Source organism: Anabrus simplex, chromosome 2 (assembly GCF_040414725.1).
Source record: "Anabrus simplex isolate iqAnaSimp1 chromosome 2, ASM4041472v1, whole genome shotgun sequence".
Taxonomy (NCBI): Eukaryota; Metazoa; Arthropoda; class Insecta; order Orthoptera; family Tettigoniidae; genus Anabrus; species Anabrus simplex.
This window is the reverse complement of record NC_090266.1, coordinates 701,669,474-701,683,938: the sequence shown is the minus strand read 5'-3', so window position 1 is coordinate 701,683,938 and position 14,465 is coordinate 701,669,474. Positions and strand designations below refer to the sequence as shown.

The 14,465-nt window shown below is 39.1% G+C and overlaps 1 protein-coding gene across 1 annotated transcript in view; it reads right to left on the bottom strand.

The window, feature by feature from the left end:
• Positions 1-14,465, bottom strand: part of LOC136863662 (FYVE, RhoGEF and PH domain-containing protein 6) — a 204,628-nt gene that overhangs the window by 95,409 nt on the left and 94,754 nt on the right. The window contains exons 5-6 of the mRNA XM_067140027.2: positions 9,501-9,602; positions 171-270 (exon numbers count right to left, since the gene is read on the bottom strand). Coding sequence (XP_066996128.2) covers positions 171-270; positions 9,501-9,602 — 202 coding nt within the window. The remainder of the gene's footprint in view (positions 1-170; positions 271-9,500; positions 9,603-14,465) is intronic.

Sequence of the window (14,465 nt, the reverse complement as noted above, 5' to 3'; positions counted from 1 at the left end):
TAAGGCTCTTCCTTAATCATCCAATATAGAATCAGAATAGTTTACTAATGATTACTGATAGAAGACCATTTAAACATTCAGAATAAAGTGATTAAATCTATTTCTTGAAACAGTGATTTAAATCAACAGCACTGTAACAACTGTCATCAATGAAAAATAACAGGCCTTACCTTTCAGAAGTGTTTTGTAACACTCTTCACAAACTCGAGCAGCTTGAAATTTCATGTACTGCAATGGGGCACGGAAGTCTGAACAATCACCACAGACTACCTGTAATAAATAAAAGAGAATGCATTGGAGGTAGAATCACTTAAATCATGTTCAATCCCACATTAAATATTTCTAACACACTGACTTAACAAGTCAACAGATAAATCTAAATACCGAGCAAGTGGCTGCGCAGTTTAAGTCATATAGATATCAGCTTGTATTCAGGAGATAGTGGGTTCGAAACACACTGTTGCCAGCCCTGAAGATGGTTTAGATGGTTTCCCATTGTTTCCAATGTTTACACCAGACAAATGCTGGGGCTTTACCATCATTAAGGCCATGGTCGCTTCCTTCCCACTCCTATCCCATTGTTGCCATAAGACCTGTCTGTATCGGTGCGACATAAAGCAGACTGTCAAAAAAATCATACTTCATTTTTAATGCTTTTTGCTCATGGTTTAACGTCACACAAATTCAGACAGGTTTTTAGTGGCGATGGGATAAGAAAGGGATAGGAATGGAAAGGAAACAACCATGGGCTTAAATGAGGTATAGTCTAAGAATTTGCTTGGTGTGAAAATGGGATACCACAAAAACACAACTCAAGGCTGCTGACAGTGAGGATCATACCCACCACCTCCCAAATACAACCTCACAGCTACACAGTCCAAACTGTGCACTCAACTATCTTGATTATTTTTTAAATTCTATTAGTTTGTCAGCTTTTCCAGATCAATGTTAGGACTTTTCTCTGCAATGCTTCCATACGATCTACTAAACCTAAAATATAAAAATTGATAAAAAGAAATTTCTCAAAAAGTTTGCATCTAAAAATGCAAGATGAACAGCTAAAACAGTGATAGAAGTAGTGTGATGCCACGCAAGATTGATTATCATCAACCAGGGTTGGCCTTAACCTTCAAGAAGGTTCCTCTGAATTAGGTGCTTTGGTCCATTCCTCTCTAACCATTAGTACCCACCAATATTTCTTAATTTTGGAGATCTTACAGGATATGATGTTTTAACATAACCAGATCAAAGGTGCTCAGCAAAAGAATGTAATAATATATAATATTTTTTTTACAGTTTGTTTTATGTCGCACTGAGACAGATAGGTCTTATGGCGACGATGGAATAGGAAAGGCCTAGGAGTGGGAAGGAAGCGGCAGTGGCCTTAATTAAGGTCCATCCCCAGCATTTGTATGGTGTGAAAATGGGAAAGCACAGAAAACCATCTTCAGGGCTGCCGACAGTGGGGTTTGAACCCGAATTTTATACTTACAAACTAGCAAATTTCACTTTTTTTTTGCTAGTTGCTTTACGTCGCACCGACACAGATAGGTCTTATGGTGACGATGGGACATGGAAGGGCTAGGAGTGGGAAGGAAGCGGGCGTGGCCTTAATTAAGGTACAGCCCCAGCATTTGCCTTGTGTGAGAATGGGAAACCACGGAAAACCATTTTCAGGGCTGCCAACAGTGGGGTTCGAACCTACTATCTCCCGAATACTGGATACTGGCCGCACTTAAGCGACTGCAGCTATCGAGCTCGGTAATTTTACTAAGTAGTCAAAAGCAAGTTTATTGTTTTACGTGACTGTCAGTATCATGATCATAGCCACGAGACATGCAGCACTACATGGAATAAGAATCACGGGGAATCTTATTTTTAACATCCCACACACACTGGCCAGGACTTGAATCGCGGCCGCCTTGGTGAAAAGCAAGTGGCGTCGCATGGCTTTCATGCCCCACCAGTAAGATGTCATAACTAAACATAATGAAATATAGTCCTAAATCTTATGGCTGCCTGTTACGTCAACAGCCAAGAGGATGGTCAAACAGCACCACCACAGGTTAAACGGTTATAGAGAAACCGTAAAAAACAATGGCAGCACCAAAATGAGGCATGCTAGGCAATATGAGGAGTACTTGTTCATACATATATTGCTTAGTCGAGCAGTTTGCCTCCTTTCTCCCAAGTCTTCCCAGCCCAAAGTTTGCAAAACTTTTGTAGCATTACTCCTTTGTCAGAAATCGCCCACAATAAATATGCTGCTTTTCTTTGGATTTTTTCCAGTTCTTGAAACAAATAATCCTGGTGATGATCCCATACACTGGAACCATACTCTTAATTGTGGTCTTACCAGAGACTTCTGCTCCCTCTCCTTTACATCCTTACTCATCATCATCATCATCATCATTATCCATTTCTCTCGTCCAGCTCTTGCCGGGTTGGGATATTTATGGCACCTTTCCATCTTCCTCTATCTGATCACCACCTTAACTGTGTTCCACTCCACAATTCTTCTAATTATATTATTCTTGATTGTTTTCAACTACTGTAGGCTGCGTCTCCCTGTTGCCCTCCCTCCTTCTATGTGGGTCTCCAGTGTCCACTTCGGGATCCTTCCTTCTTCCATCCTCAAAATGTCCAAACCATCTAAGTTTATCCCTCTCCAATCCGTTGAAAAGCTTTCCCACACCAATTTCCTTATTGACATCCTAATTTTTTACTCAGTCCTTTCTTGTCTTGTCCTCTCTTATCAACCATATGGTATGGCTGAATAATCTTGAGACCGATTCTCCTGTGCCGTGATCTGTGCAATGTCCCAGTAACTACTAGTGTAAACTTGACAATATACCACAGGCAGTTACTGAGTGAAACAACATTCTCAAATGGAAACGCATGAGCCAATAAATTTTGTCAAAAGCCTGGAAAAGTATTGCATGTTCAACCATGAACCCCTTAATAACATTAACAGAAGTGAAAATAGAATGTCAGTATCTTAAACTGTTCACGACCTATTTGAGGTGGACATCTTAACTGAATAACCCTGTGTAATTTGTGAATAACTGCAGATAGGATGTACACCTACCTGGATACTAGAGGCGTGCATTATTCGAACTTGAGATGGGGAAGATGTGCTTTGCTGCATATGCAGCCACCAGTACACATGAGTAGAATGTGTAATCTAAAATGCCCAGGTTTGCTCCAATTTTCAACAGGGGTGATGGGCAACGCTCTCGAGACCGATTCTCCTGTGCTGCAAGCTGTGCAACATACCAGTAACTAGGAGCGTAAGCTTGATATTATATCATCAGCAGTTCTCATATGAAAACATGTGAGCTGATAAATTTTGTCAAAAACCTAGGAAAGTACTGCATGTTGAACTGTGAGTCCTTTAATACCATTAATGAAAGTGAAAACAGAATGTCAGTATCTTAAACGGTTCATGAGTTATTTCAGGTGGACATCTTTGCTGAATAACCCTTATAATTTGTTAATAACTGTAGGTAGGATGTACATGTACCTTGATACCTCGCAAGTGCTGTCAACAGGGTAGCTTCTTGTGATGCAGACCAGGTCGGAGGTGTTCTGTGATGATATATGTTTTTAAGCGCCGGATCATCCCAGAAGTATTTCTGCCAATGTATTTTACTTCTTTTGAACAAACAATACAGCGGGCTGTGCTATGTGGCATCTCTTCAAAATACGACTTACGTTGCATTTTGGACATCGTCTTTAAGTTGTCGCATACAATTACACATTGCACCGTCATATACCGAAGTACCCAATTATGGCGCGAATATTCTATAACATTGTATAAGGAATTATTTCCTTCATCATCAAAATATGCGTAATCACAAGCAGTGGTCCTATGATATTGAATGTGGGGTCTGATGATGACGTACACCTACCTGTCGCAAGAATTGGAGCAAACTCTGGCATTTTAGATTACACATTCCACACATGTGTAATGGTGGTTGCATGTGCAGCAAGGCACATCTTGCCCTGTCTCGAGTTCGAATAATGCATGCCTCTAGTATCCAGGTAGCTGTTCCTACAGTAGCCGTCAGTTTCTGTACTTAGCCTATTCATTCGTGTACTTATCGCTGCATACAATGCCAAAATATGTATCCTTTATAATTATGTTATACTGTGTCAAAATAGATCTCAGTAGAAATGAAAGAAATTAATGCCCTAGTCGCTTGTTGATACGTATTTACGGAATGGAGAAGGCCTGTGGTTGGCTATTCGCATACTTGGCATAAACAACAATCAGCTTCATTCACCTGTAGGCCCTCGACACGCTGCTCGCCACACAATGCAGGGACACCGCTTTCGAGATCTCTCAAAATTTATCGCGAGACATAGAGCCTGCGCTAGTCTTGAGAAGTCTCGAGACCTTGTCTCAGACTGCCCATCACCAGTCATCACTATCCATACCTCAGCGGTTTCCATATTGTCCATTGTGATTCTCATTCCATGTCTTGTGCCACGAGACAGATACAAAAGTAGTGCTTCCGTCAAGAAATAGCAGTATGCAGCTAAATCTTTTAACAAAAAAGAATTCCAATGATAGCTGATACAGAATTAATGTTGAAGATGATAAACCATGAAATTCATAAACAAAAATACAATAGAAAATACTGTGACTATCAACAATGAGCAGAAAAGAAAACCCACCTCTTAACCTTCAGAAATAGTGAGGGAATAAGAAATTGTAAAAATGATATCTGAAAAAAATTACCCTCTGCTGCGGAGTACCATCCTGATATTATCCAAGATGTACCACAGGCTATCCCATAAATCCATCACCAAAGAAGGGCACAGATAATATCTTTAGTTCAAGTTCAAGGCAGAAAAGCTACTAATACAGTACTTTGAAAACATTAAGTACATTCTTTTCAACTATTTAATGTTGCACTTACACATTGAGGTTTTCATCAACGACAGTCTCGAGCGAGAGCATTGCCCATCACTACTAATGACATTCAGAGCACAGCCAGTGCATCTGACTGTTATGAAAGGTGTTGCTCATAGAGTCAGTCATGCTGCAGCAGCATTCACAATGAAACGTATTAATATTTTCTCTTTATTCAGGATTGTAATTATGTTAGGATAATACTAGGTAAAAAGAATCATAATGTTTAATGTATTTAATAACATAGCTTCAGTAGGATGACAAATGACTTTTACAAAGTAGTGGTGGTAATATTTCATCCAGTTGGTATTTACATTTTCATTGAGATGTCCAAGAAACAAGAACAGTATCTAAGAATGCCTCCAAAAATGGAAGGAAAGTTACCTGCTCTACAAAGCTCATTTCAGGATTAAATCGTTAACATGTATGAAGGATCAGTGGCATGCAGTGAATGTATTCATTACCCCAGTTGCAAAAACGTTTTTTAAATATAAACAATCGTAGTTCCACTACACTGTCTAAAGTCAACATTACAATTTTTTAAGGATGAATTTTTCGTCGAAAGGTCTACCTGAGAAGGATCTTTCAAGAATATTTTCAAACACACGCTCGCACATACTTCCACATTGATATTCACGGCAGTGGTGACACCATCATAACTTAATCTATAGCAGATTTTAAACAATGTACTTACAGTTCCATACGGTGATGCTTCGTGATAGTACAGTCATGGTTTTCACAAAAAATACACTGGGACTTTTTTTTTTTTACTTAAAAAGCCTAATCTAAACTAATCAGTAAAATTTAACTGGTATTTTACTGTCATTGAAGTTTTATAGTTTCACTCGCATAATGAGTATACGTGCATCAACGACAAACGAGGTAAAATATTTGTCACAACGTATAACACACGTTATATTCATGAAGAATGCCACAGAACTTGCGAAACCTTCACTTATTATCCAAGAGGAACACTACAAATATTCAGTATATACCACCATCACAGACAACTATTCACGCTTAACTCTGTGTTCATGCTGGGCAACCTAAATATTTTTCTGCGGCTATCGGAACACATACTCTACACGTGCCATCAATGAATTGTTCGAAAAAACTGTATACATGCCAAAACCCAACACTAAAATGTATTCTTCTATATTACAATTGATTTCATATACTGGCTCTATTTTTATTAGCATGACGATGTGCAAGTGGCTATACTGTTAAGATGTTGATATCTTTCTTGCAGTCTCTAGTGTGTGGCGCTGAAGATTTCAAGTGTCAAGTATTAATACTAACACCCCTTACCTAAGCTAGCTGGCCTGTCGCCGTAAATTGCTATCAGGGGAGGGGGCACAGCTCCGCCTCGAGAAAGCTTCAAGCTTCAAGTGCATGCGTCACCCAAGCAACCTTAAATTTCGCTGGGGGTAGTTCTCTATTACGCCGGCAAGGAAACGCAGATCGCTGGAGAAGCTGAATTGCGATAGTGCAAGTGGATTGTTGAGACAACTGTACTTGGCTTGACTTAGATGTTTGCAATTTTTTTAAACATTATAAAAAGTGTTCTAAGGAATAATTAGAAAATGTTAATACAAGGTTCTTTACCCTAATTAAGGCCACAGCCACTTCCTTCCCACTCCTAGGCCTTTCGTATCCCATTGTCGCCATAAGACCTATCTGTGTCAGTGCGACATAAAGCAAAATTGTAAAAAAAAAAAAAAAAAAAAAAAAAAAAAAAAAAAAAAAAACTATTCTTGGTAATTTTCAACCACCTTAGTCTGGCTCCCACCTCGTACCTTCCCTCCTTCTATCTTGGTTTCCATCATCCACTTCGTTATCCTTCCCTCTTCCATCCGCTTAACATGTCCACACCATCTAAATTTATCCCCCTCCATTAGTTCGAACAGCTTTTCCATTCCGATTTTTCTTCCTGATTTCCTCATTTTTTACTCTGTCCTTTCTTGTTTTGCCTATCATACTTCTTAAAAATGTCATTTCATGAGCCTGGATTTTATTCTTCTGTCTTTCTGTCAGTGTTCAGGTATCTGTTGCATATATGAGTACTGGGCCCTAGTACATCTTATACATCACCTTTTTTCCCTTCGTACCCCCTGCGGGTGGGGGACGCACATGTAGAATACACCCGCAGTATCCCCTGCCTGTTGTAAGAGGCGGCTACAAGAGGCGGCTACAAGGGGCGACCAAGGGACGCTGGTATGAGAACCATGAAACTACTATTGATTAGTACCATCATGCGGGGAACACCATGGGTCGCCTTTACTTACGAGTAGTACCACTATATTTGGTACACAATAGGTTTGTGATTAGTAGCAGCAGAGAGTGGTTTCCCTGTGGGTTTCCAGTACCCGTGCATATATATAAATTTTCTAATGTACTTAAATATGTATATATTTATTTAGAACAAAAATGTAATCAGGACAATAACCTGAATGATACAACTGACAATAGAAACCCTATATTCGAAGGGATATTATCAAGTCTTGAAACTTTAGGCAAAAGAAACAACACAGACCATAAAATGATAAATAAGAGCGAGCCTCCGCCATTTTGTACATCCACTCTCCCCACCCCTTCTAAAGCCAAAGCCGTGGCAGTAAGCGACACGCCTCCTCCCCTCTCCGCAGCCTTGCCTCCCCGAAAGGAGGAGCAAACAGCGGAACACACACACCATTATTATACTAGACGTAAAGTAGCTTCAAACATTCCCCCTCCAGGGTCACGGTAGAATTGGAGTCTAACAACATTAAGGTATGGAACCATTTTATACATTAAGTTATTATGTAATGACACATGCTTTCATTACAAAGAATACAAATTCCTATTTTCCTCATTTCATTACAGAAATTAAGACGAAGCTCCCTTCTCAAAAAGTGACCGGCAATCAGCTTCAATGTTCCACATTAAGCAAGCTCAAAATAAATAACAGCCTACCTGGAAGGAGTGAATGAAATGATCATTCAGCAGTAATAAGAACAGTGTCAAGAAGCCGTTCATTTTTCAAAAAACCTTTTAACTGGAAGACAAATAGATATTTTTAGTGTAACAGAGTTGAAATTTTTAACAGCTATTCTAATGAATAGATACAGATTTTAAGCAGGCTAACTATGTATTCATCCTGTCTCATTTCATCAACCAATTAACCCTCACATTGTTTTAACATCATTTTAATTTAATTTTATATTCAAATTAGTCTTTAAGAGGAACAATGTACCTGAAAATAATGTATTCAGAAACTTAGCGATTCACCTAAGCTTAATTAATAATTAATGTTATTTGCTTTACGTCCCACTAACTACTTTTTAAGGTCTTCGGAGACGCCGAGGTGCCGGAATTTAGTCCCGCAGGAGTTCTTTTACGTGCCAGTAAATCTACCGACACGGGGCTGTCGTATTTGAGCACCTTCAAATACCACCGGACTGAGCCAGGATCGAACCTGCCAAGTTGGGGTTAGAAGGCCAGCGCCTTAACCGTCTGAGCCACTCAGCCCGGCTCACCTAAGCTTAACAACAGCTGAAGATGTTCTCAAGTAAGAACGAAACATGTACTGTTTATAATCACTAATTTGCTAAAAAGCAAATAAAAAGTATCAAAAAGGTGGAAGATTTTCAATTCTGCAGCCAAATGTCTATACACAAAACTTTCAAGGACCGTACGAGAAGGTTTTACACCAACTGGATGGTGGACAATGCACAAGAGACAACAATAGTTGGAAAAATCAAGCTGTCTTCACTTCAATGTATTCGTGACTGGATTGTACGTGCTTGGGAATTTTCGCTAGTGGCTTTACGTTGCACCGACACAGATAGGTCTTATGTCGACGATGGGATAGGAAAGGGCTAGGAGTTGGAAGGAAGTGGCCGTGGCCTTAATTAGGGTACAGCCCCAGCATTTGCCTGGTGTGAAAATGGGAAACCATGGAAAACCATCTTCAAGGCTGATGACAGCAGGATTTGAACCCACTATCTCCTGGATGCAACCTCACAGCTGCACGCCCCCAACCGCATGGCCAACTCGCCTGGTGCTTGGGAATTGATCACTCCCGAAATTGTTGAAAAGAGTTTTGAAAAGTCTGGAATAACATGTGCATTAAACGGCTCTGAAGATGATCTTCTATGGGAAGAACACAAAGAAAATGAAGACCCAAACATGAGAAACGATGATGGTGGTGAAAACAGTGATTTTTTTTAAAAAAATTCATGTTACAGGTAGCCATTATGTACTAAAGCTGCATGCTCTCCTTGTTCTACTTATGATGCCCATCCACCACATTACGATAACGCCTTCGGTCTTCACTGAACTTATCGCTGTGGGCCTTCTTGGTGGTGAATCATTGTTGAAAAAACTTGTAAACTTTGTTTATTTATATTTCAATTATGTTTCTCATATTACATAGCATCAAAATAACATTGTTTATTTTGAACCCCTTCCCTTAACTATTAACTTTTACGAAGTTCAAGCCTATAGGACCTTCCCCCAATTCTGAAAGTAAAAAAAACATTTTTTTAAAATCAAAAGGGGGTCCTACAGGTGAGTAAAATCGGTAAATATATTCATACATTACCTTTCCACAAGCTCGACAATGATGTCTTCGGAAAGTAACAGTAAATTCAGCAATACAGGACTGACACTTGGTAACACGACCATCCTGAATCCAAACTGGAGCCTGTAAATCAAATATGACAATCCTTGAGTCTATCATCGTAATGGAAACAGTAAACAGTCACAATATTCAATAGAGTCGTCCTGTATGCTGTTATGAAAACAATATGCATCAGATGATTCTATACTCTCCAAAAGCACATGATAGCAATACACTAATATGTTACCTTATTATTCTAATAGACTTTTACTTTTTAGCAATCAGCTGAAAAGCCTCTATGACCACACGCAAAATGTACAATAACATCATAATTAAATTTTATTTACCACCATTCCCATAGTTACTTCTATCCAATATATTCACCAATATTACTCTTACAAAAACTGAGATGTTCCTCCTTATGCTATAAAAGAGTAGACCTGAAAGAATGACAATCCTATAATATCCCTTGAATATTATGAATACAAAGATCGACTTCAGTCTGTTAGGTCAACCTCTGTTTCTCCTCCACTCTAGGTTGGGTTCACTAAGAGTGAAATGGATATGACAGCTCAGTTATATAACCAGCAGCTTCTTATCAAGATAGCTTTGGCTCGAATCGCTGTCAACATATATCTAAGACTTCAAAATGGAGAGGGTGGCCCTAATACATGAAGTAGCAACATTGATTATTTATACAAAGAGTGATTTTTTTAATTTGAAGAGCCCGGAAATGTAGTGAGTCTTCTCAGTGCAGGAGCGACTTAAGTGCCCTGGAGAACGAAACAGCCGATGAAAGGACTGACATATGTAACTTAGACTCGAGACCTTAAAGTACCATTCCGATATAAAAATATTAATCAAGGACCAATTTTACATTCACATTCTGACATGGCGACTGAGCCTGCAGAATACAACCTGTGACAATAAAGTTCGGTGAATAGTCCTGTATTATCAACATAGATGAACAATGCATGAGTGACCTTATTGTCCTTCGAAATTGTCCCCTCCCATAACTATACACTACTGAGATCGGTGATACATGTCCTGGAAACTTTGCAAGAAGGCTTCCTTTGGATGGATTTCAAAAGCCTCATCACGTTTCGTTGATGTCAGGAATATTGTCAAATCTCTTTCCTTTCAAAGCGAGTTTCAGTTGTTTAGATGCGCGACTTTTCGGCTCTGACCTTTTTCCGAAGAGGGGATCCCAAAGAACGCCACTCCATGCTTTGCCGTTTTGTTTCAGGGTTGTACCTGAGACACCAGGTTTCATCCTCAGTGACAATACAGTTCAAGAAATTTGGTGTCGCATCCGCCGTTTCGACAAAATCCTGTGAAGCCTCTAAATGTGCCTGCTTCTGATCGTCAGTCAAGTGATGTGGCAAGAGACGAGAACACATTTTCCTTTTCCCTAACTTCTGGGTAATGATTTGTCGCACGGATCCATGATTAATCTGCAATTCATCCACTATCATGAGCACAGTTAATCGCCGATCGCTCGTGATTAATGACCTCATCTTCTCAATGTTTTCATCACTGAAGGCGGTCACTGGTTTTCCATTACGGGGGTTGTCAGAAACACTTTCCCGGTCTCCTCGAAAACGGGCCACTCGTACACACACTTCAAGGACAGTGCTTGATCTTCATAAACAGGTACCAGCATCGCATGCAATTCTTTCGGTGTCTTGCCAAGCTTAAAACAAAACTGTACATTAATCTTTTGGTCGTTCATGTTCCTGTTCGCAGTTCAGAACCAACGCACTAAACACGCACTGTGCCAAACAGGTCTTACACAGCACACACATGATGCTCAACTGAACAACGTTGGGAGCAGGTGGTCAAAACCTCCTGGTGCAGCGTTGCGTGTCGCCAATGTTGCCGGATCGACCTTTCTGACTTCATTCCCCGAACTTTACTGTCACAGGTTGTACTTTTCAATATTTTATGATACCGGAATTTTGACATAATTCACCAGGAAACTGTAATTCAGGGAAGCAAATGGAACCAACCAACCAACCACCTCGAACTAGAAGACATAGAATCAAAGACAGGTCCATTTCCAACGCTATCTGATATAAGGGCTCTGACTGGCATAATAACTTATTTGTGGAATGACTCTTACACCTTTTATGCGCTAACATGCTGCCGTAAAAAATGTATTATAATACCCCATGCACCTCTGCGGTGGAGTACATGCAATATTCCTCGCAGCGGCCAAATTACGTTCGCGCCGCTCTGCGAGCATAGCTCGTAGTAAGGTTAGACAATTCACTAAAAATCGAGAACGAGCTATGCACACATTCTGCCGACTACAATGTGTTTCTTCATGTGTTAGTTACAAGAATATTTCAACAGATGGCAGTATTATCTGTCTAAGTCAGAGAATTTACGATATTAATGACAAGTGTGCATTAGTAGGTGTTGTCACTCAATGTGCTCTAAAACATGGCTTTTGCAGCAAGCAAGTGTTTGATAGAAGTTATATTTTTTATATTTTATGTAATCGTAATCCCTCATATATTAAAAAAACAGAAAACTTTACTAATATGTAGATGTTCTTACGTATTCGCACAATTATGAAACACGCGGGGACATGAGGTAAACTGTAAAATGAATTCCAATCATAATGAAATGCAAGATTCTGTTTCGAATTCTTATTTGCATGTCAATATTTCCATTTGTGTATAAAATTATAATTACATGCCTTCAATATCATCTTTGCTAACATCGCCTTCCGAGCCAGTATCGCCACATAAAAATATATATATAAAATTTCATAAGAGCTCCCATTTCCGTTCTTATTAATGTTATTATTATTGAATAGTTATTATTTTATATCATTTTCATTATTATTGTTGTTTTGTAATTGCAATGCACACTTTACATGACCAATCTAGGGAAAATATGACAGTATTTCAGAAAACTGCACTTACTTAATAATCCATCAGACTATTTTCTTCATTCGCAAAATATGGTATAATATATAAACAATTTTAAAATCTCAAGTGATAGCTGACGTGAAACAAACAACATTTTTAAAAGCTAGATGCTCAACAAACAAGCACGAAGAATCACGCAAATATCTCCTACAGGTATAGAGATATAATCTTTTTCTAATCCTTAGAAATGCCCATTCCAGAACGTTTGTTAGGGATATTCAGGCCCAGACTGGAATGGGCCAAGATATGTCCTTCGAATCACTTCATGATAATCTTCAAATACTGATATAATCTCTGCTCATAGCAGCTCCAACCAGTACACTTTCACAACAGCTATATCAGAGAGTATCTTAGACCAATCAACTTACTGAAGATACATCGTAACATTCGCCTTTTCTTAACCTATCTTTTAATGTTGGAACGTATAATATAAACAAAATTCACCCTCTGACCTATGTTAGCAGCTACCGCAGCAAATATATGCTGACTTTCACAACGAAGAGGATCCATTTCAGTTCCAAACATACGCCGTTTTAGAACTTTATATCAATACAAATACTTTTTTAGACAAGATGTTAAATTAATCTACAATAATTTTAACATGTGCTTGTACTTCCCAATATCATATTTCTTAACCACTGTTCCATAAATTTTAATATCATTACAAATTTTAGCTCAATTCTTATAAACTATAAATGTTATCTTTTTTTTTAATGTTTGTTTTAAGATAAGTTAATATGCTGATGATGCCCAATAAGAAGGGCGAAACATGTCCATAATATTCAAATCTTTTATGTCTAATTAACCACTTAACGTGGTACTGTACGTATTGAATAGGTTGAATAATAAATGTATACCTTTTGTAAATTAAGTGAGATCGCTATTTTCAATACGGACCAAAAATGAAAGTAATGACTTGTAATGACATCACTAGACGAAATATTTCTGGAACTGTCCCATCCATCGCCCACAAATCTTCAACATTTTGATGAGAGGACTTCATCGCACTGGATAAGTAAAGTAATCCTATAAGAGCCCTGATTTCATCAATGTTGGTATCCACATCATCCCTCTCCCGAGAATAATTAGCTTTCGTAATGCGTAAGCGAACATTCGTATGAAACACAATTTTCTCCAACACACTGCCTGGGAAGTAGAGACCCCATGATTCACATACTGTCTTCGCATTCTGTGCAACACGTGTGACAACTGGTGGATAAATCACGATGTTTCTTTTCTTCCTACATTTGCTGGGGCGAGGGGGATGAATATTCCACAGAGGAATGTTGTCACGACCAACATATTGAGGAGCAGGCTCGACTGGCTGACCAGGAATGGCTTCATCCCCAGAAACATCAGATGCGCTGTCGTGATCGCTATTGGCAGTTTGCTCTGTATCCGAGTACTCAGAATCTTCATTATTGCCTTCAGCTAAGAGAACTGCTTCATCATCAAACTCCTCTAATAACCAATTACAAATCATGGAATCTTGATTCATGACTTGTAGGCTAATATGAAAAGAATAATGCGGAAGTTGGAAAAAATGTAACGCCAATGGTCGCGGGTGAGCGACTCGCTCACTTATAATGCACTGTGGTCATTAACAACGCCTGGCTGCTAATGAAAGTCGCGCTGCACCCTGCAACATTGTTGGACTTACTCAGAACATTCCAAAAGTCAGCTTCTCAGTGATTAAGTAGTATAGTGCTTCGCACGGCACATCTTTAAAAAGGAAAGTGAGCGCCGCGCTCACCCCGCGACCAACGGAGGGTTAATAATAAGAACTGTAGTATATCAGCAATACAAAACACATAGGCTAAGTTTGCTGAAGTAGCTTTGTTATCAACGAAGTCATTTTCTTCGTTACCCTTGTCCAGGGAGCGCCTGGGTAGGTCAATGGGTCACTGAATTCCATTTCACTCTCTCCTTGTCCTGATCCACCCTGATGCTTCATATAGGCTATATTTACAGTGGTCTAACCAATCCAAAGGCAATTTTATACCTAACT